This window comes from Periophthalmus magnuspinnatus, chromosome 18 (assembly GCF_009829125.3).
Source record: "Periophthalmus magnuspinnatus isolate fPerMag1 chromosome 18, fPerMag1.2.pri, whole genome shotgun sequence".
Classification (NCBI taxonomy): Eukaryota; Metazoa; Chordata; class Actinopteri; order Gobiiformes; family Gobiidae; genus Periophthalmus; species Periophthalmus magnuspinnatus.
The window spans coordinates 3581231-3602135 of record NC_047143.1 but is presented as its reverse complement, the minus strand read 5'-3'; the positions used below and the strand labels follow the sequence as shown (position 1 = coordinate 3602135).

The 20905-nt window shown below is 40.4% G+C and overlaps 2 protein-coding genes across 2 annotated transcripts in view; one reads left to right on the top strand and one right to left on the bottom strand.

Moving 5' to 3' along the window:
• Nucleotides 1-1973, top strand: part of LOC117386281 (uncharacterized) — a 28557-nt gene extending 26584 nt beyond the window's left edge. Inside the window, exon 36 of the mRNA XM_055229192.1 lies at nt 985-1973. Coding sequence (XP_055085167.1) covers nt 985-1529 — 545 coding nt within the window. The 3' untranslated portion in view covers nt 1530-1973. The remainder of the gene's footprint in view (nt 1-984) is intronic.
• Nucleotides 1974-18440: 16467 nt separating this feature from the next.
• The window catches only part of slc12a10.1 (solute carrier family 12 member 10, tandem duplicate 1), a 37244-nt gene continuing 34779 nt past the window's right edge, over nt 18441-20905 (bottom strand). The window contains exons 27-28 of the mRNA XM_033983645.2: nt 20389-20456; nt 18441-19814 (exon numbers count right to left, since the gene is read on the bottom strand). Of these exons, the coding sequence (XP_033839536.1) occupies nt 19676-19814; nt 20389-20456 (207 nt within the window). The 3' untranslated portion in view covers nt 18441-19675. The remainder of the gene's footprint in view (nt 19815-20388; nt 20457-20905) is intronic.

Here is a 20905-nt window from a genome sequence, read left to right as displayed (position 1 = left end):
GTAGCCATTTTGCTGATGTGGCCCTCAGTGAAAATGTGTTTGACACCGCTGCTCCGGAACATACAGTAATAAGGATGTTAGGAAAGTGAAAAGTGAAAGTGGAAAGTGAGGAATAACTTTGGAACATTGTAAAACGTTTCACTGACACCTACTATGCAAAATGTACTTTTTTGTACTTTTGTAGTCATGCTTTCCCATTGTTACCTCCTCAAAAACACACCCAGAGAGTTGTGTTTCGTTTCATTCACACAAGTTTGAATAAATCTGGTTTATTAGTCTAAATCAGGGGTGTCAAACTCAAAGGGACAAAATTAAAAACTGGGACTAAATCGTGGGCTAAACGAAATATTTACTGGAAAATTTCAACAGCGTCTGCATGTTTTTCAGAAGAGGTGGATTAAATTTGAGCGAGGCGACTGGTAACAGACGCTAATGAGTGTCGAGAGAAGTGGCGCGGGCCGACGCCAGCACATTTGCAAAGCATTCTGGGATTCATAGTATTCGAGGTGCACGCCGGGCCCGCTCTTGTACATACTTGATATGATCTCGCGGGCCAAAAATATTTATACCAAGGGCCAAATTTGGACCGCGGGCCTGAGTCTGACATGTCTGGTCTGCATCTCCAAGACACTTTGTGATGTCATGACGTGGTAATTTTCAAGTTAGCTAGTACTACTTTTTACATTTTAGACAATTCCAGAGCTGAGATGATCCAAATGATTCTAGAAATGAAGGTGTGTGGAGTTTAAAAACACAGCGTAGCACTTCCTGTATTACCACTTGGTGACATCACAAGGTGGAACAGAGCGTTTTGAGAGACGAACGCAGCCTAAATCTGCAGCTTTTGTGCATTAAACATGTGTGAATGAAACAAAAAAACACAACTCCAGCTCTGTTTGCGACGAGGAAACAACATTTTAGCACAGATTAGAAAAAAACAACATTTTTTTAATCGTAACTGTTGGACGTTCTTTGTGTCTGCAGTGGACGTGAAGCTGGACCCTGGCACCGCTCACCTATGGCTCATTCTGTCCGAAGACGGGAAGGCGGTCCGAGATGGCGGACAGTGTCAACAGCAGCTCCCGGCGAGGACGGGGCGGTTCGACTCGTTCGGGAGCGTCGTAGGGGCCGGTTCCTTCAGCTCGGGGAGGGCCTACTGGGAGGTGCAGGTCGGGGACAAAAGCGGATGGGACCTGGGCGTAACGTCGGCCAAAGCGAACCGCCAAGGCAAGCTGAAACTGAGTCCAAACGGCGGCTACTGGGCGATAGTTCACTACGAGGGGGATAAGTACGCGGCCTTGACAGCGCCCCCTGTGTGTGTGCGGCTGAAGCACAAGCCGCAGAAGGTGGGCGTGTTTTTAGACTACGACGAAGGGCTGGTGTCGTTTTACAATGTGACCGACTCGACTCATATTTACTCTTTCACCAAATGCAGCTTTGACGACGGGGTTTTACCGTATTTCAGTCCGCATCCGGAAAAAAACGGTAAAAACGCAGCGCCGCTCGTCATTACCCAAGTGAACGTCTAGAGCTGTAGTCATGGAAACGAGGTAGCTAGAAAAAATTCTCGTGATTTATTTTAACCTCGTCAACGCTGAACAAGATCTATTCCTCGATGTAAAAGTGCTTTGTCTGCCTTGAAGTCGGAAAAGCGCTGGACAAAAATGCAGATTTAGCACTTCCTCTGCCTGGAATGTTCCACGTTATAACATTAAACGTGTACATAGTGATTTTATTGTGTTGAATAAGATGTATCTTTACTGTGAGTGGAGTCACCTTTCCACAGCTCTGACCTGTAACTTGATCTGGTGATGTCATTTTTTAATTTTTTTTTGTTTTTCCATGTAAGTAGATGTTTAATGTCATACTGTGGGACATTCTGGGTGAAGGGAAAAGATCTCCATGGCGACAAGCAGATGGGGAAATGTTACAAGTGCCAGTTACTAGAGAAAGTTTTGAAGGAATTACTATTATTTTTTAAGAGTTTTTTATTTTTTATTTTATTTTTTTTACTCCCCCTCTTGGGTTTTATGTTCAAGTAATTGTTTCTTTTTCTTTTCTTTTTTTTTGTTTTGTTTGTTTAATAAATAGTTTCATAATAGACAAAAGATTTCTATTGACAATTTGAAGAGTTCGGTAAAAATATTGATCCTACATCTTACTTTCATATGACTTTTTTCAACTTTTATGGTCAATTCTTTGGGGGAAAAGTGCCTTATGCCTTAAAATCATATTATTTTAATGTTTCCTGTTAAAATCGTTCAGTTTATATGACAAAATATATTGAAAAAATCTTAAAATAATATGCTAAATATGGAGAGATGTTGTTCTGTTTTTCCTGTTTGGGTCAAAATATTAAAACTATAAAATGTTTGTCTGTGTCTTCATTTTATTTCACAGTACAGTGGTCCCAGTTGTGGATTTATTTTTATTTTATTTTTTTTTCAGTTTTACATGTTTTTTTCCAGTGTATGAACGTGCGTTGTGTTCTGCGTCCTGATTGGCTAAGAGACTGTAGACCATTGTCCATCAGTCTCCTCTGTGTCGTATCTCAAATTTATGTAACATTTGATTTATTTTATTATTTTATTTTATTTTATTTTTATTTATACATTAACATTTATTTGGGTCAGTTGTTTTGAAAATACAATATTCGCCGAAAACAACTTATCAACATGTTTTATAAGCTTAGTTTTTGATGCTGTGAGTCTCTTCTCCCTTTGCTCCCCGTGCTAAGTCACTCCCCCTTCAGAGCGCTAACACAACACAATCACCCGCTAATGAAACTGCTCATCCTGATCACACCAGGTTTGTGAAGTCGTAGTGTACAGTTTTCTATCATGTTTTTGTGTATTTACGGAGGATTGTCCTGTGGGAGCGTGGGTGATAAAGACTTGTGGGCGGAGCCTCGTACAGAATCTTACATCTAACAGTAAGGAGGGTTCGTATAGGGCTTGGGAGAGATCGCTAAATGAGTCAAACGTGCATGGATGACATCTAAAACCTCTTCAAACATGCGATTAAACGTGTGACTGTGGTGGAGTAGATCAGGCTAAATAACAAGTTCAACACAGTTTTCACATAAATATTGATCTTTGGCGTCCTGCTCCGTGTTTGGGTTAAAAACAAACCTCCAGACGCACAAACAGGATTCAGCAAACTCTGGGAAATGTTTTAATATCAACCAGAGGCGTTGGAAGAGTTTCACCTTAAACGTTCAATCTTCTGTGTGAAATTGCCCCCCCTAGTGTTTGATTTAAAATGGTGTCAAATGTTTGTGCACATTTTAGGAGCACAAACAGACCTGGAGTTGTGTTTTCGTTCTCAACATTATTTCCTGCAGTTATTTCATGATCAGACACTATTTCTTTCATAACCAGCCAATAATGTTGCAGTGTTTCTCAAGCTGTGGTACATGTCCTGGTCCTGGTGGTACACGAGCTCCTTCAGGAGGGTCTTCACTTTGTGTTTTTGCATCATTTACAGTCAATTTATCCACTTTATTATTATTATCAATTATTATTTATTATTTTCCTCATGTGGATAATTTCTTATTTTGAACTACACTGGAAACTTATGTAGTCCACTTTTACACCTGGGTTAGCCCTAGACCGGGTTTAGTCCTGTTATAGACCTGGTTGAGTCCTGTTTTAGTCCTGTTTTAGACCTCGTTTAGTCCCATTATAGACCTGGTTTAGTCCCATTATAGACCTGGTTTAGTCCCGTTTTAGACCTGGTTTAGTCCTGGTTTAGTCCTGGTTTAGTCCTGGTTTAGTCCTGGTTTAGTCCTGGTTTAGACCTGGTTTAGTCCTGGTTTAGTCCTGGTTTAGTCCTGGTTTAGTCCTGTTATAGACCTGGTTTAGTCCTGGTTTAGTCCTGGTTTAGACCTGGTTTAGTCCTGGTTTAGTCCTGGTTTAGTCCTGGTTTAGTCCTGTTATAGACCTGGTTTAGTCCTGGTTTAGTCCTGGTTTAGTCCTGTTATAGACCTGGTTTAGTCCTGGTTTAGTCCTGGTTTAGTCCTGGTTTAGTCCTGGTTTAGTCCTGTTATAGACAGTGTGTTATTACATTACTGGTCTGTTATTAAATTATGGTCTTATTTTATTTAAATCCAGAACACTGACATTGTCCATTATTACCTTTTCATTTCTGTTGTTATTGCTTTTATTAAAAATAGTAACAACTGTTTTAATCAAGAGAAATATTTAAAATGCGATTAAACGTGTGACTGTGATGGAGTAGATCAGGCTAAATAACAAGTTCAACACAGTTTTCACATAAATATTGATCTTTGGCGTCCTGCTCCGTGTTTGGGTTAAAAACAAACCTCCAGACGCACAAACAGGATTCAGGAAACTCTGGGAAATGTTTTAATATCAACCAGAGGCGTTGGAAAAGTTTCACCTTAAACCTTTAATCATCTGTGTGCAATTGCCCCCCCTAGTGTTTGATGTAGGTTATAATGTTATTTCCTCATCACAAACAGACCCGGAGTTGCGTTTTCCTTCTACTGTCCAACATCTCCAAAGCTCAAAACGCTCTGTTCCACCTTGTGATGTCATGAAGTGTTAGTTTTCAAGTTAACAGCTCCTTTTACCTTTAGTTCAGTAGAAAATTGACAATTCCACAACTGAAATGATACAAATTATACTAGAAACGAAGGTGTGTGGAGTTTAAAAACACACTGAGGCACTTCCTGTATTACCACATGATGACATCACAAGGTGGAACAGACCATTTCCAGCTTGAGAGAAGAAGAAACTCAAACTGAAACATGCGTGAATGAAACAAAAACGCAAGTCCGGGTCTGTTCGTGACGAGGAAACAACATCAGACAATAGCGTAAAAAATGCGCTCGTTAATTTGTGCGGCTTGTGACATTTGCGTGAATTTGATTAATAGACGAGCTGTTTGTCTTCGTTCGTATTTGCTTAAGTTTTACTACGACACGCCTGTAAAGTAAATCCGCCCTTTACTCATAGATCTGTACATAAAGGCGTGTTTTTTTTTTTTTTTTTTTTTTTTTTTTTTTTTTTTTTTTTTTTTTTACGATCAGAAGTTCGCCGTCAGCGTCACCACGAAGATCTGCATCGTGGTTCTGCTGCTGCTCGGACTCTGCGCCCCCTCCGCCCAAGGTACGACAATATACTGCAGTACGTGCGCCATGTTGCAACGCAGTAGGTGACGGCGTGTTGAGAGAGTGTTACATGGTTAAAGTTGCGCTGTGTAACTTTTCTGGTCATCCACCTACAATCTCCATGGAGATTTTCACACACTTTGCCTGTAACGGTCCAAAAGTGTGTCATTAAACTTAACTATCTCGCTCAAACATGCACTGATGAACATAGCGTACGTTTTTTTACTGTGATGGGGACGCCTTTCCACAGATCTGACCTGTAACTTTGCCATCACCTGCTTGTCTCCATGAGTAAGTTTAATGCCATACCGTGAAACATTCAATAGGCAAAGCAATCACTGTATATCTCCACCATCTCCATATAGCTCCACTGTATATGTAACGGGACGTCGCTAACCTGCTAGCCGCCGCCGCGTTCCAAACAGGAAGTGATCACGGGCGCGTTTCCGGCTCCATCGATTCTGGCTTCAATTCACTTCACGCTGTTTTTATTTCGCTTTTGTGTCTGTAAATCGAGATATGAACATTAGTAACAGACAAATCAGGCGCCTTCTTTCCCCGAGCTCACACCCGCTAGCGTTAGCAACAGGTTTGATTGACAGCGTTGCTAAGTGCCCGCTCCCTGCTAAACCAGAGATGCGGGAAAGGGGAAGGGGCGTCATCAGCCTCGCTCCGGATTGGCTCTTTGGTTGCTATGACACTCGTGGTCGGAATTCCCAATATGAAACTCGGCTCCAAATTAGCCGCTATAACTGCTAGCCTCGATTAGCTTCATTTGACTGGAGCCGAACGCTGTGGTGACGTCACACTCATTTACACAGTCTGTGACCCTCCACCAGAAATCTTAGCTGTGCGTGTTTCAGGTGCTGGTGTGTGGCTGGTTGTCCTATGTGTTACTTGTGTTACTTGTGTTACTTGTGTTACTTGTGTTACTTGTGTTTTTTCAGTGTGTAATCCCACTATTCGGAGTGGGGGGATCTATGGGGGGAATCCTCTGGGAAACCTCATCTATGGACAGACGGTTAGGGGCTGTCAGAAGATCTGCACCGACAGGACAGGCTGCGTGTACTTCCTCTTCGTCACTGGGTCTGGTTTGGTTTGGCACATTTTAAATTTCCATATTTTTATTATGATAAATGAAAAGCAGATACTTTTTTGTTGTTTTCTTGCAGCCTGGGGTGTTTGTGTGCAGTTGTGTGATGAAATACTCAGACATGTTTGTACTGTTAAGTGCACAAAATGTACAATCTAAACTGATTCTAAAGTCATTTAAAAACACAGTTTGGCACAAGAACAAAACAGTTAGAGTCAAAACTTATTCTTATGTCACAAGTTTTACCACAGTAATGAGCAAACAGAACAATGTGAAGTATTAAAATATAAACCAGTTTGAATAATACACTGTGTCAGTTACACACGACTAAGACTCAGGAACATTTCAAATGTGTCCAAAAGTATTTTTCAATTACTCCAACAGTCTGTGCTGAGTCAGTTAAAAGTGAAGTGTGAGTGTGAGTGCAGAGTGTGAGTGTGAGTGCGGAGTGTGAGTGTGAGTGTGAGTCCAGAGTGTGAGTGCAGAGTGTGAGTGTGAGTGTGAGTGCAGAGTGTGAGTGTGAGTGCAGAGTGTGAGTGTGAGTGCGGAGTGTGAGTGTGAGTGCAGAGTGTGAGTGTGAGTGCAGAGTGTGAGTGCAGAGTGTGAGTGTGAGTGTGAGTGTGAGTCCAGAGTGTGAGTGTGAGTGCAGAGTGTGAGTGCAGAGTGTGAGTGTGAGTGCAGAGTGTGAGTGCAGAGTGTGAGTGTGAGTGCAGAGTGTGAGTGTGAGTGCGGAGTGTGAGTGTGAGTGCAGAGTGTGAGTGTGAGTGCAGAGTGTGAGTGTGAGTGTGAGTGCAGAGTGTGAGTGTGAGTGCAGAGTGTGAGTGCAGAGTGTGAGTGTGAGTCCAGAGTGTGAGTGCAAAGTGTGAGTGCAGAGTGTGAGTGTGAGTGCAGAGTGTGAGTGTGAGTGTGAGTGCAGAGTGTGAGTGTGAGTGCAGAGTGTGAGTGCAGAGTGTGAGTGTGAGTCCAGAGTGTGAGTGCAAAGTGTGAGTCCAGAGTGTGAGTGTGAGTGCAGAGTGTGAGTGTGAGTCCAGAGTGTGAGTGTGAGTGCAGAGTGTGAGTGCAGAGTGTGAGTGTGAGTGCAGAGTGTGAGTGTGAGTGTGAGTCCAGAGTGTGAGTGTGAGTGTGAGTGTGAGTCCAGAGTGTGAGTGTGAGTCCAGAGTGTGAGTGTGAGTGCAGAGTGTGAGTGTGAGTGCAAAGTGTGAGTGTGAGTGCAGAGTGTGAGTGCAGAGTGTGAGTGTGAGTGCAGAGTGTGAGTGTGAGTGTGAGTCCAGAGTGTGAGTGTGAGTGTGAGTCCAGAGTGTGAGTGTGAGTGCAGAGTGTGAGTGTGAGTGCAAAGTGTGAGTGTGAGTGTGAGTGTGAGTCCAGAGTGTGAGTGTGAGTCCAGAGTGTGAGTGTGAGTGCAGAGTGTGAGTGTGAGTGCAAAGTGTGAGTGTGAGTGCAGAGTGTGAGTGTGAGTGCGGAGTGTGAGTGTGAGTGCAAAGTGTGAGTGTGAGTGCAGAGTGTGAGTGTGAGTGCGGAGTGTGAGTGTGAGTGCAAAGTGTGAGTGTGAGTGAAAAGTGTGAGTGCAGAGTGTGAGTGTGAGTCCAGAGTATAACATGTTTTTAAACTCCACGAACCTTCACTAGAATCATTTGGATCATTTCCGCCCTTGAATTGCCAATCTTCTGCTGAACTAAAGCTAAAATGTACAACTCCAGGTCTGTTTGTGATGAGGATTGACCAATATAACGCAGCATAATATAGGCCCTTTAATATAAGTTCAATGCCGATAAACTCCTTTTGTGTTTTGAAGCCCCAACGTGTGGCCTTAAATATAACACGGTCATGGTGAAAAGAGCCTTTAAGACACTGAAAAACATCCCCAGTGCTGAGGTCTGTCTGCAGAAGTGCAACCAGGACAACAACTGCAACTTCATGACCTACCACAGCGACAACTACACCGCCGACAACCGGTACATTAAAGTGCACATGACTCACGTTTTTCTAAGAGTTTTACTAGGACCACGCCACAACAAAGGTATACGGTAAAGATACACTGCCTGGACAAAAAAACAAGGTCGCACACTCTAATATTTAGTTGTTCCGCCTTTAGCTTTGATCATTCGCTGTGGCATTGTTTCGATTTCGCTTTTGTCACAAGATTTATTTCCATCCAGTGTTGCGTTAATTTTCCACCAAGATGTTGCATTGATGCTGGTCGAGTCTGACGCTGCTCAAAGCTTCTCCAGCACAAAGATTCTCAATGGGGTTAAGGTCTGGACTCTGTGGTGGACAATCCATGTGTGAAAATGATGTCTCTGTCTCTCTCTTTCTCCTTCTGCCTCTCTCTGCTTCTCTTTCTCTCTCTGCCTCTCTCCCTCCCTCTCTCTCTTCCTCTCTCTCTCTCTCTCTTTCTGCTTCTCCCGCCCTCTGCTTCTCTTTCTCGCTCTGCCTCCCTCCCTGCTTCTATTTCTCTCTCCTTCCCTCTCCCTCTCTCTGTGCATCTCTCTCCCTGCCTCTGTTTCTACCTCTCTCTCTCTGCTTTGTCTCTGTGCATCTCTCTCTCTTTCTGCTGCTGCCTCTCTTTCTTTCTCTGCCTCCCTCTCTCCCTCTCTGCTTCTATTTCTCTCTCTCTCTCCCTCTCTCTCTGCCTCTCTCTCTGTGCATCTCTCTCCCTGTCTCTCTCTTTCTGCTTCTCCCTCTCTCTGCTTCTTTTTCTCACTCTGCCTCCCTCTCTCTCCCTCTCTGCTTCTATTTCTCTCCCCCCCTCTCTGTGCATCTCTCTCTCTGCCTCTGTTTCTCCCTCTCTCTTTCTGCTTTCTCTCTCTCTGTCTCTTCTCTCTCTCCTTCCCTGTCTCTCCCTCCCCTTCTCTCTGTGCAATCTCTCTCTCTGCCTGTCTCTCTCTCTGTGCATCTCTCTCTGCCTCTGTTTCTCCCTCTCTCTTGTCTCTCTCTCTCCTCCCCCTCTCTCTCTCTCTCTCTCCCGCTCTCCCTCACTCCATCTCCCTCCTTCCCTCTCTCTCTCCCTCTCTCTCATTCCCTCTCTCTCTCTCACTCCCTCTCCCACTCCCTCTCTCTCACTCCCTCTCACTCTCCCTCTCTCTCATTTAAGACCAAAAAGTCCACAGTTTTTCAATGTAAAGTGAATTGGACCCAGAATCGCCCATGATCACTTCCTGTGTGGAACGTGGCAGCTAGCATGTTAGCTACATCCAGGTACATATCCAGTGAATGATCCTGAGTCATTTCTCTCCGACAGAAAACGTTACTGCTTCCTGAAGAGCGGAAAACCCTCAAAGGTGGACACATACCCCGGGATGATCTCTGCGTACGCCGACAGAGCCTGCAAATGAGACTCAGGTAACATCACCACGTTCTGTCCCGTTAAAAGACACTTTGAGCTAACGTTTCTCTTATTTTTCCCTCAGAATTTTAACATCCAAGAAAAAGTACTAAAGACGTGTACTGACGATCGCTTGGTCGACTAAAAACGAGGCTCAAAACTATTACGTATTTGACCCAAAACTGCACTCACAACACTACACCTGCAGGGGGAGCTCATGCTAAAACTACTATTTATGCAGGAAACAATGTACAGTCTTATATGAAAACTTACTCTTTGGTGGTGGACATTTATACCATAGAAGCAATTCAAAATATTGTGGATTTGGTTAGTTTAAAATGAGCTACTTGATATAAACTTCTACCTGATGTTTTCTGGTGGTGGTGTAACACGTGTGGATCATTATTTCACATTTTCTTCATTATTTACATCATAATATTGATCTGAAATGGCTTAAAAACAGAACCAGGGCCACTGACTTCCTGTTCATAACCTCAAAACTCAAAAGAATTAGCTGTGACAAGAAGAAGACTGACCACATGTCCTGCTTTCTCACCACGATCTCAGGATGTTTAGCGAAAAAATATAAACTTATGTTCTCTAAGACGACCTTGAGGACCTGAAAGATGCCGGCAAATAAAATATCATGTTATTATCGTCAGGACTGCAGTGAACTTTGGACGAAACCGATGAAGTAAAGTCGTGATCGTTACAGGCTAGAAATCGTCACAATAAATCGCACTTTTCTACCTACAAGATATTCAAAGCTCTTTACATCAAGGAATCGCTCATCCTTTCGTACAACAGTCTGGGGAGTAAAGTGTCTTGCCCATGGACGCAGCAGCTGCATTCTTCTGTGGGAGCTGGAATCGCGCCAACAACCTGTGGGTCAGTGAATCTGAACGCTCAACCGATGATGTTTTGGGTCGAGAACGGGATTTGAACCATCAGAGACTAAACACTCTGCCCCAAAAAACGTCAGTGCTGTGTGTTTTTAAAATATTTCATGGAATAAAGTTATCTGCTTATGAATATCAGCTGTAACGTTGTATTTGCATAAACCTGTGCGTATCTGCTCTGATAATGACTTGTTCGGCTGTCACTGTCCATACAAATCTTTCTAGGAACTATTACTCTGAGCAGTATTTTTTATACGCACTTTTTACTTTTATGTACGTTCAATTTTGGTAGCAGTGCTTGTAATGGAGCCCCATCGACTGTAAATCTAAATGGACACAAACGCTTTTTATAATTTAAGATATAACGCAATATATTTGAATTCTCTGCACAAACTAAGGCTTGTTGTTTTCTGTCAACACTGGAAACAAGGAAATGAGATGGACAGATAGATACAAGCCTAAAAAAGCCCTCAGGATTTGATTGCCTGGTTCACTCAAACACACTTTTTCCCATATTCAAATGCATGGTAAATCTTCCGGTTGAGTTCTCTTCTTTTTGGACTTAAAACAGGAATCTTGTTACACTAAAGAAAAACAAGTCTTTGCACAAAAAAGTCTTGCGTTGCTTGTATTATGAAAAAATACCTTGTTCTGTTGGTAGATAAAAAGAGATGTACAGTCATTACTTCTATAATTACACCTCAGCACCACCTACACACTTAGAGCGGACTCACTCTGCACCTGTAACTCACAAAACTGTAACTGACAAAACTGTCCAAGAGATCGTCACCAGTCTGAGTTCATCTACTTGCTGCCTCCATGTGTTACCCACTAAACTTCTAAAGTCTGTGCTCAACAGTTTGTTGTCACCTCTCACTCTCACAGTTAACATGTCACTTCAATCTGGAACATTCCCAAGATCTTTGAAAACTGCAGTTATCAAGTGTCTCCTAAAGAAGAGCAGTCTTGACACACAATATTAAACAATTACTGGCCAATCTCAAAACTGCAGTTTTTTAGGCAAAGTCCTTAAAAAAGTTGTTTACCAGCAGCTTATTCACTTTCTCCAAATGAACAACTCCTTTGATGTTTTCCATCAGGTTTTAGACCCACAGACTGAGACTGCTCTTATCAAGGTGACAAATGACATCCGCCTGAACACTGATGCAAAGACTCAGTCTTGATCCTGTTAGATCTGAGTGTTTCCTTTGACACTGTGGATCATGGGATCCTCTTACAGAGACTAGAGGACTGGGAGGGCATCTGTGGTACAGCACTAAACTGGATCAAGTCCTATCTAGAAAACAGGGAGTACTTTGTTGAAATTTGAAAATGTGTCTCTGATAAAATGTCCCTGACCTGTGGGGTTCCCCAGGGGTCAATCCTGGGACCCCTGTTGTTCAGTCTCTACATGCTGCAGTTAGTCCAGTTAATACACAGCAATAATGTGTCACACACAACTCTGCAGACGAGTCAGATCTATGTCTCACTGCAGCAGGTGAATATTACTCAAGTAGGACTAAAGGAGTGGTGTATAAAAACTACTCAAAAAAGTTTGATTACACATTTTTACCATAAGTATTATTCCACCAAACTAAGCAGTCATAAAAAAAACACGTGGACATGTCATATCAATGTGCAAAAGAGTTCACAAAAACTTTTCATAATCTAAGCTATAATGCAATATATTTAAATTTTCTGCGCAAACTAAAGGTCATTAATGTGTGTCAACACTGGAAACAGGGAAATGAGGTGGACAGATACAGGCCTACAAAAGCCCTCAGTATTTGATTTACTGGTTCACTCAAAATACACATTTTCATATATTCAAAACGTACGGTAAATCATCCTGCTGAGCGATGCTATAAAACTTACATCCAGAGCAGAAACAGCACAGCACCAAACGGTACGTAGAGAATAGAGTTTTGTTTTATTTTATGTTTTTTTTTTCAATTTATTTTACTTTATTTGTGTAAACTTTATTTTCTTTAATCAGTTATTTACCATGCAGTGGTAAAGTTGTTACATGTTGTTATTAATTTATTTTTTTATTTTATTTTACTTTATTTTATTTTATTTGTGTAAACTTACTTTACTTTTTTTTTGTTATTTATGACTTCAGACAGATAATTTTGCCTGTTTAACATTTCATTCTACATATTATTATTATTATTTTTATTATTATTATTATTATTATTATTATTATTATTATTATTATTATTATTATTATTATTATTATTATTATTATTATTATTATACATATTTTCTGTTCAGTAAAATCTAGTCTAACTTTACACATGTCGTTCTTTTCAGGTTCAAGATGGGCCAGACTGTGCTGTTCATTCTGATGAGTAAGTCTTTATTCAAGTATTTTTTATTCATGTCTTTATGTTTTATCACACAAGACTCTTTTTAATTATTTTCTACACATTTCATAATAGTAATATTCTCAAATCCAGACCAGTGCTTCTCAAAGTTTCAGCTTCCTGTGACATTTTGAAAACCCTTCACAATTCAAAGACATTTTCATCATTCTGAAACCCACGGATAAGAAGATTAAACTGGGTCTGAAACATGGCCATTAGGTCCAAAATCCAAAAGTTGAGTGTTTGTAACGAAGTAAGTAACGAGAAGTGGGCGTGTACGGCGGTGAAAACAGGATTTGAGCGGCAGAATTGTGTCTTGAGATTGCGTCTAAAAGGTTAAAGATTACTCAAACATGCACGAATCAGTCCAAATATGACTTTGGATGAGTAAATGTCACGGGGAAACAACTATAACGCGGTTCAAAGTTCTAAAAAGTCGACTTTGCATAATAGGTCTGCTTTATAACATACTGTCTGGCTGTTTTGACAAGTTACACTCAAAGGAATTCTGTTCTCTTTTTGTTTTTAGATTTGTGTTGTTTCTCAGTGTCTCAAAGCCACGTGTACCACTTCATAAATGAGTCTAAATCGTGGGAAGAAGCTCGGAACTTCTGCAGCATTAACTACACGGACCTGGCGACAGTGGAGAACATGGATGACACGGAAATGCTCACTGAGGCGGGAACGGGATCGGGCGCCTGGATCGGACTCTACACCCGGCCAGAAGCCAACAGAGTCTGGGTCTGGTCTCTGCCTGGACTGGAGTTTGATGAGAGCGATGTGAATTGGAAAGACAATGAACCAAATGATGAAGGTGGAGTAGAGAACTGTGTGTATATTGATAATTCAAAGATGTGGCACGATGGCGGCTGTGAGGCTAAACGCTGTTTTATCTGCTACAACAACGGTAAGAAATAATAATAATAATAATAGATAAAAAGATCATTGAAAATAAACTTTGACTGAATATTAATACAAACAGTACAAATCTGTGTAAGGAGATTAACTAGAATGGACGATAGTTGTTTAAAGAGACAGGCATTTAAAGTGTTTTCCAAAAAAAAAATTTCATTCACACATGTTTGAGTAACACTTTATTATGAGTCTGTCACATCTCCAAAGCTCAAAATGCTCTGTTCCACCTTGTGATGTCATCAAGTGGTAGTTTTTAACAGCTAACTTTTACCTTTTTGTTTAATTGATGCTGGCAATTCCAAGGCTGAACTCACCCAAATGATTCTAGAAATGAAGGTGTGTGGAGTTTAAAAACACAGCGGAGCACTTCCTGTATCACCACATGATGACATCACGAGGTGGAACAGTGTGTTTTCAGTTTGCCTAAATCTGCAGGGTTTGTGTTAAACATGTGTGAATGAAACAAAACAAAAAAAAAACACAACTCCAGGTCTGTTTGTGATGAGGAAACGACATTATAAATCAGTTTAACGTTAATAACTGAAAATATGAACAAAACACACGTGACAGCAGTTTAACAGTCAGTGTAATGAAATGTATTTAGGACAAACAGGCACATTTTATTGCATTTTCAACTCTAAAATGAAACTATTTGCAGTTCTTTAGTACTTAATCTATCCATAATTTCGATTCAAGACACAGGTCCACACAAGGAAGAAAATGATTGCAGAAATTGGACGGAGGCTCAGCACTTCTGCAGAGAGAACCACGGAGACCTGATCAGCGGAGGGGACCAGTTAAATAAACTTAAAGGGCTTGGAAACTGTAAATGTGACCAACACAACGAATGGTGGATCGGTCTGTCCAGAGACACCTGGGGCTGGTCCGACGGAAGCAACTCCTCTTTCAGAAAGTGGAGTCGTGACGATCCATTTTTGAGTAAAGGGTATCTCCATGACAACAGGTCTTGTGTAAAAGTGGGACCTAACGGAACTTTTATCCGAGACCGCTGTGACCAGACCCGTCCTTTCATCTGCTACGACGGTAAGTTCTAACGTTAATATGACAGTTTTGTATGTTTTTCTAATTATTACTTTGTTTGTGAGAGTCAAGTGGCAGTTTGTGAAGAAATTACAGGATGTGGCGAGTTCTCAAAAGGGACCACCCTCGCTCTGTGTCGTCTGTACATCGGTCTTTCGTTTATCGCGGGGTTTACGTTCTAAAAATAACCCGCAACAGGCGAAATCCATGAAGGAAATTATTTTTTGCAATTATTCTCTATGTTTTTGTCTGTAAAACCCCTCACCACACACTTTATACACTTTTCTCACACAGGCGTTAACATTTTCTCACATTTCTCTCTCGTTTAAACTCTCTCCAAGTTCAAACCTTCATAGGCGTCTTTGACGGTGCAGAACGTTTCATCGACATTGTGGGTTTTGTCGGGGAGAAAACAAATCGCAAACGTACAGCACTTCAGAGTCACACTGCGATCCGACGTTTATGTAAATTTGACTGAACACATTCTGTACTGGACAGGAGACACGGCACGGAGGAGACTGATGGACAATGGTCTACAGTCCAACAGCCAATCAGGACGCACGACACAATGGTCTACAGTCCAACAGCCAATCAGGACGCACGACACAATGCACGCTCATACGATGTAAAAATAGCATGCTAAATTGCACTAAAAGAATCTACGAAACATCGAGGCCACGAAAGGTGAACTGCGATATAATGAGGGACAATGGTACACAAAATTCCATCCAAAATGCTGCGATAATTTATGCATGTGGGTTTTCTGGTGGAGCGTTTTAAACCTTTTTGTCCTGAAATTTGCTATTGTTCCACCTGATAAATTAAACCTTAATCTATGTCCATGGAGAGGAAGCAGATGACGCCACCAAACTAAGTATTTTATAATCGTAAGAACACCTGCATATGGATACATTCGACATAGAGCCAGGCAAAGTAGTAACATCTCCATGAGGAAGCCAATGGCAACCATCCTCCAGAAAAGTGACATAGTGCGCCCCGTCTTTCTATTACACGTGATTGATTATTTTCTCTCATGAACACAACCTGCTCTGTCCAGACATCTTCATCCTGGTGAAACAGCACAAAACCTTCGAGCAGGCTCTGTACCACTGCAGACGACACTACGGCGACCTGGCCTGGTTCATCGACCAACCTCACCTGAAGAGCATGGCCCGGCAGAGGGCCAAGATGGCCGACAGCGAGGACGTATGGGTGGGGCTGTACTACACCTGCGCTCTGGAGTCTTGGATCTGGGTGAACGGCCACTACGTCGACGACATGGATGTGAGCTGGAGGCATCCCGGAGAAAGTGAGTGTGGAGTGGCTGGAGCCATGGAGAAAGGAGGGGAAAACCAGTGGGTCAAGAGGAACTCCTGGGAAAGACTCAACTTCATCTGCTCGCGCGAAAGAGACTGTACCTGATTTCAAACTATGAGTGACAGACATGTTTAGGTTTGAACTCTTAGCTCCACCCACTTTTCTGCCATTGTTATGCTGCATTCAGACCGTGGCGTCAAAACCACATTGGACGCCTTTAGTTGCACGCGTCTAGTTTCACGCCTCTAGTTGGTCACCTTTAGTTGCATGCCTCTACTTGCAGGCCTGGAACATAGTCTCTGATTGGTTGACGAAGCCAAAAAGCACGATTAAAACGCAAGATTCTGCAAAATGTTTTAATACTTTAGCAATTCATAAAGAACGTCTACGGGAAAAGCGTTATATTTTTACTAGTCAAGTCATAAATACTGTGTAATTTAGACATGTTTTGGCACTTGTAAACATTACGGTTGCTAGGTAACTGTCCCAGAACTACCTGCACATATGTCACATCTACTTCCCGTGTCAACCAGGAAGTAAAATTATAAACTAAACTACTAAACTTACTTAACCCAATTGTTGAAATAGGGAAAACCAGGCCAGATTTTTAATGAAATCTATGACACATTAAAAGTATATCCACATGCACTTTGAATATTGTGAACAAAGTCAAAGGTGTCGTCTTATATCGGTCAGAAAACATATTATTTATTCCACTGAAACTTAGAAAACTGAGCACATTTTATCACAAAATCAAAGACATGGAAAGGCTGTTGATTTGATGAAGCTTTGCAGGTCACAGATATTGTAAAATGAAGAAGAAAATAGGATTATATATTTAAAAAAGTGATTATTTCTGAAGGTGAAGATCTCTACAATCTGTTCTATCAATTGTGTGACGGTTCTGTATGAAATAAAACATTAAAACTCTTACTGTGTGTGTGTCAATTATATGAATTTACTTTAGAGGTCCATGTTCGTCAGCAGCAGGAGGAATTGTATTTGATTTACTGTTTCATTTATTTGGTGAAAATATGAGTTTTGCCCACTACTGTTTGTTTTTTTTATTATTAAAGAGCAAATGTTACTCTATTTTCTGATCTATGTTGTAATGTTATTTTCTGGAGTTGTGTTTTGTTTGCTCTGTTTCACCTTGTGATGTCATGCCATTGTTTTTTTTAAACTTCATACACCTTCACTAGAATCATTTGGATCATTTCAGTCCAGGAATTGTTTGTACTGCTATTTTAACATCACAAATTAATTTTAGTTTCAGTTAGCATTAGCTTCAAGACACAAATAACTACTTTTCTAAACACAAAAGTAAAGGTCATGACATATCTCTCTGCTCGCTGGTAGTTAGTTAGTTAGTTAGTATTTTATTTAATTTTATTTAATTTTATTTAATTTTATTTTATTTTATTTTATTTTATTTTATTTTATTTTATTTTATTTTATTTTATTTTATTTTATTTTATTTTATTTTATTTTATTTTATTTTATTTTATTATTTATTTATTTATTTATTTATTTATTTATTTATTTTATATTTTGTTTTGTTTTGTTTAATTTAATTTAATTTAGCACAACTCGGCTAATTTCCGATACACAATGAAAAGGAGCGGGAAGTGTAGCTCTGCACTTTTTGAGAGAATCACAATAAAATGTAAATTTTTGGAAAAAAAATAGATGATTTAAGATGGCTCTATAATGCTTTTCATAACTGGGAACAATGCGACAAACTCACATTATTCTAACTGTTACCAATTGAGTGAAAAAAATGGAAGAAAAAATATTATTATTACTAATAATAATATTGTTGGTTCAAACTTTAGTTCAAAATCTAGAGCTTGTACTTTAACAAACTTGTCCAAGGGTTTTGATCTGATGGAGTCTAAACTGAGGCAGCATCATCAGGACATATCTGGGATCAAAAGTTGTTAAAAGAATTCACATAAGTCTCAGGGTGTGGTCATGACGAGCTCTTAACAAAGTGGCCATTTTGAAAGCGTGCCCTTCGTGCTCATGAGTGTCAGGAGAGTTCTTCATCACTATCTCTTGCAGTTTTATTTAATTTTACTTTTTGGTATAAGGGATTTTCTTGCCGTAGGTTGTAATCTATGTTGCACAGATAATGACTTTAATTTCTCAAACATGACGTTGCTGGTTCCACAGTCGCACCATTTGGGCCGTTGCAGTATTTGACCAAACAGCTGGGGGGCAGTCTAAATACGATCATTTAAAAAGTATGTCAAGTGTTTTGCCCAAGAACTTATCAATCAAATAAATCAAATGTATTATTATTAGCCGTGCTCTGCTGTTGTACATGACACTTGGACTACATGTGTTTTTTAAGAATTCAGTTTTATCGTATACAGTATATACAGTACATATCATGACAGTTATTATCAACAAGTTCAACAGTCTTATGCACAAAACATTTTCAACAATAAATCCTTTTCACTTTGTTAATTCCATACAGAGCACAATTTCCTATTTTTGTATCTATCACAGGGATATTGAACAACCTAATAAAGTGCAAAAACAAACATTACTCAATACAAAACAAAACCAAACACTGTATAAATAAAATACATAAAGTTGCCATAATCAGCAGTTCATAGTGCAGTTTTAATCTCTTTATATATATATATATATATATTTTTTTTTAATGTTAATCTTAATGCTATTGTGATACATATGGTTACATTACAAAAGTGGAGTTCACTCGAGTTCGGTTCATCAAAGTCTCATTGGATCAAGCTGTAGTTGAAATGGAGGTTTAATGTTCGATAATCAACCCTCAAAACAAACCCTAAACCTAACAAATTTAGCATGCAGCTATTGTACATTAATGATTTTGTTTCCAGATTAAAAAAAAATAATACAGTTGTTACTCAGGATATGATGTAGTGGAGCTTCACTCTAGATTCAGGCTTAAGTCAGGTGATTCAGAGTCACTTGAGCCTGGATCACTGCAGTCTGGTTCTTTTGAGTCTGTATCACTGTAATGTGGTTCACTGGAGTCAGGATTATTGGATTCTGGTTCACCGGATTCGAGTTCACTGTATCTGGATCACTTGAGTCTGGTTTACTTGAGCCCTGATCACTGTATTCTGGCTAACTTAAGTCTACGTGGTTCACTGGAATCTGGATACCAGGAGTGGACTTACTGGACATACAGACTGTGGTTCACTGTAGTCTGGTTTACTATAGTCTAATTAACTTGAGCCTGGTTTACTAGATCACTGTAGTATGGTTCACTGTAGTCTAGTTCACTTGAGTCTGGTTCACTGGAGCCTAGTTTATTTTAGTCTGTATCACTTAAGCCTGGTCTATAGTTGGGTTTACTGTATCTGGATCACTAGAGTCTAGTTCACTTGAGTCTGGTTCACTGGAGTCCGTATCACTTGAGCCTGGTTTACTATAGTCTGTTATAGTCTGGTTCACTGGAGTCTGGTTCACTTGAGTCTGGTTCACTGTATCTGGATCACTTGGGCCTGGTTTACTATAGTTTGCTATAGTCTGGTTCAGTGTATCTGGATCACTATAGTCCGGATCACTGTATCTTGATTACTTGAGCCTGGATCACTGGCAGTAGAAGGTGAGGACGTTCTGCTGGTTTCCTCTGATGAGCACGACGGGGCAGTGCAGGCCGCAGGTCAGAGCTTCGAGCCAGGCCATGTAGAGAGCGCTGGGGCAGTCGATCTGAGGGACAGGGGGGCTCCTGGACAACACAACAATATGGCCGACATTATGACAAAGGAGTCCCACCTGTTTGTATTTGATCCTAAATTGCGCCCCTGTTGTTATGGTTTAGTCCTGGTCCTAGTGCACGCTTAGTTTGAATTTTGAAATAAACTTGGACTAAACCAGGACTTGAACAGGACCAAATCAAATGTACATCTGGAATAAACTGGGCTCAAACCAGGACATGTTTGAACCCCCCCCCCCCCCCCCCCCTAAGAAGTCATATGTATTTAGGAGTATGAAGAATGTTATTTGATCCTGAAATGTGCTGGAAAAGATTGGATTGTCTTCATAGTTCCTGCGCATTAACTGCCCTTTCTGCAGCATGTAGAGATTAAACAACAGGGGTCCCAGTATTGACCCCTGGGGTACCCCACAGTTCAGAGCCAGTTTATCTGAGATGCATTTACAAATTTATATTATACAGCCAAAATTAACTTATTTTACTATCCTCAATACATGGCAGCTAATCCATCAGTTCAAGTTGAAATTGTGCTAAAACTTAACTACAGATATTTTTGGTTAATAATTTGGGGTTATGTAATACTCACACAAGAACGAGGGCAGCGTGCTGAGAATTCTTCCGGATGATTTCATTCAGTCGAACTATTCTTTCAGACTGTGAAGGCAACACAAATACACACTTTTTTTATAAGGATTGCATTACCACTATGTTAATCAGTGTGTGCTTTTATACGCAATAAGATGGAGGATTATCCAAAAACACTGTTCTAAATGTACGATGTCGTTAAAAACCTTGAGATGCAATAAATAAATGTCAAAATTGCGTATTTAAGTAGTTGCAATGAGTCGTAGGAGGTGATTAGTCAATCCTCTACAGCTCAAATCTTTAAAAAATGACAAAAAGTATCAAGAAAAGGTTCCCATTATTAAATATTGGTGCCCAAAAATATATGCGGATATAGTAATTATTATCCTGTTCTATCTATAAAAGTGTGTCCTAAAAGATTGAACACACTTTTTCCATTTATGTTTCTTTATTTCCGAGGTTATTTACATTATAGAAAGCATCAAAACTGCGAATGAACACGTACGGAGTGTAGTGAA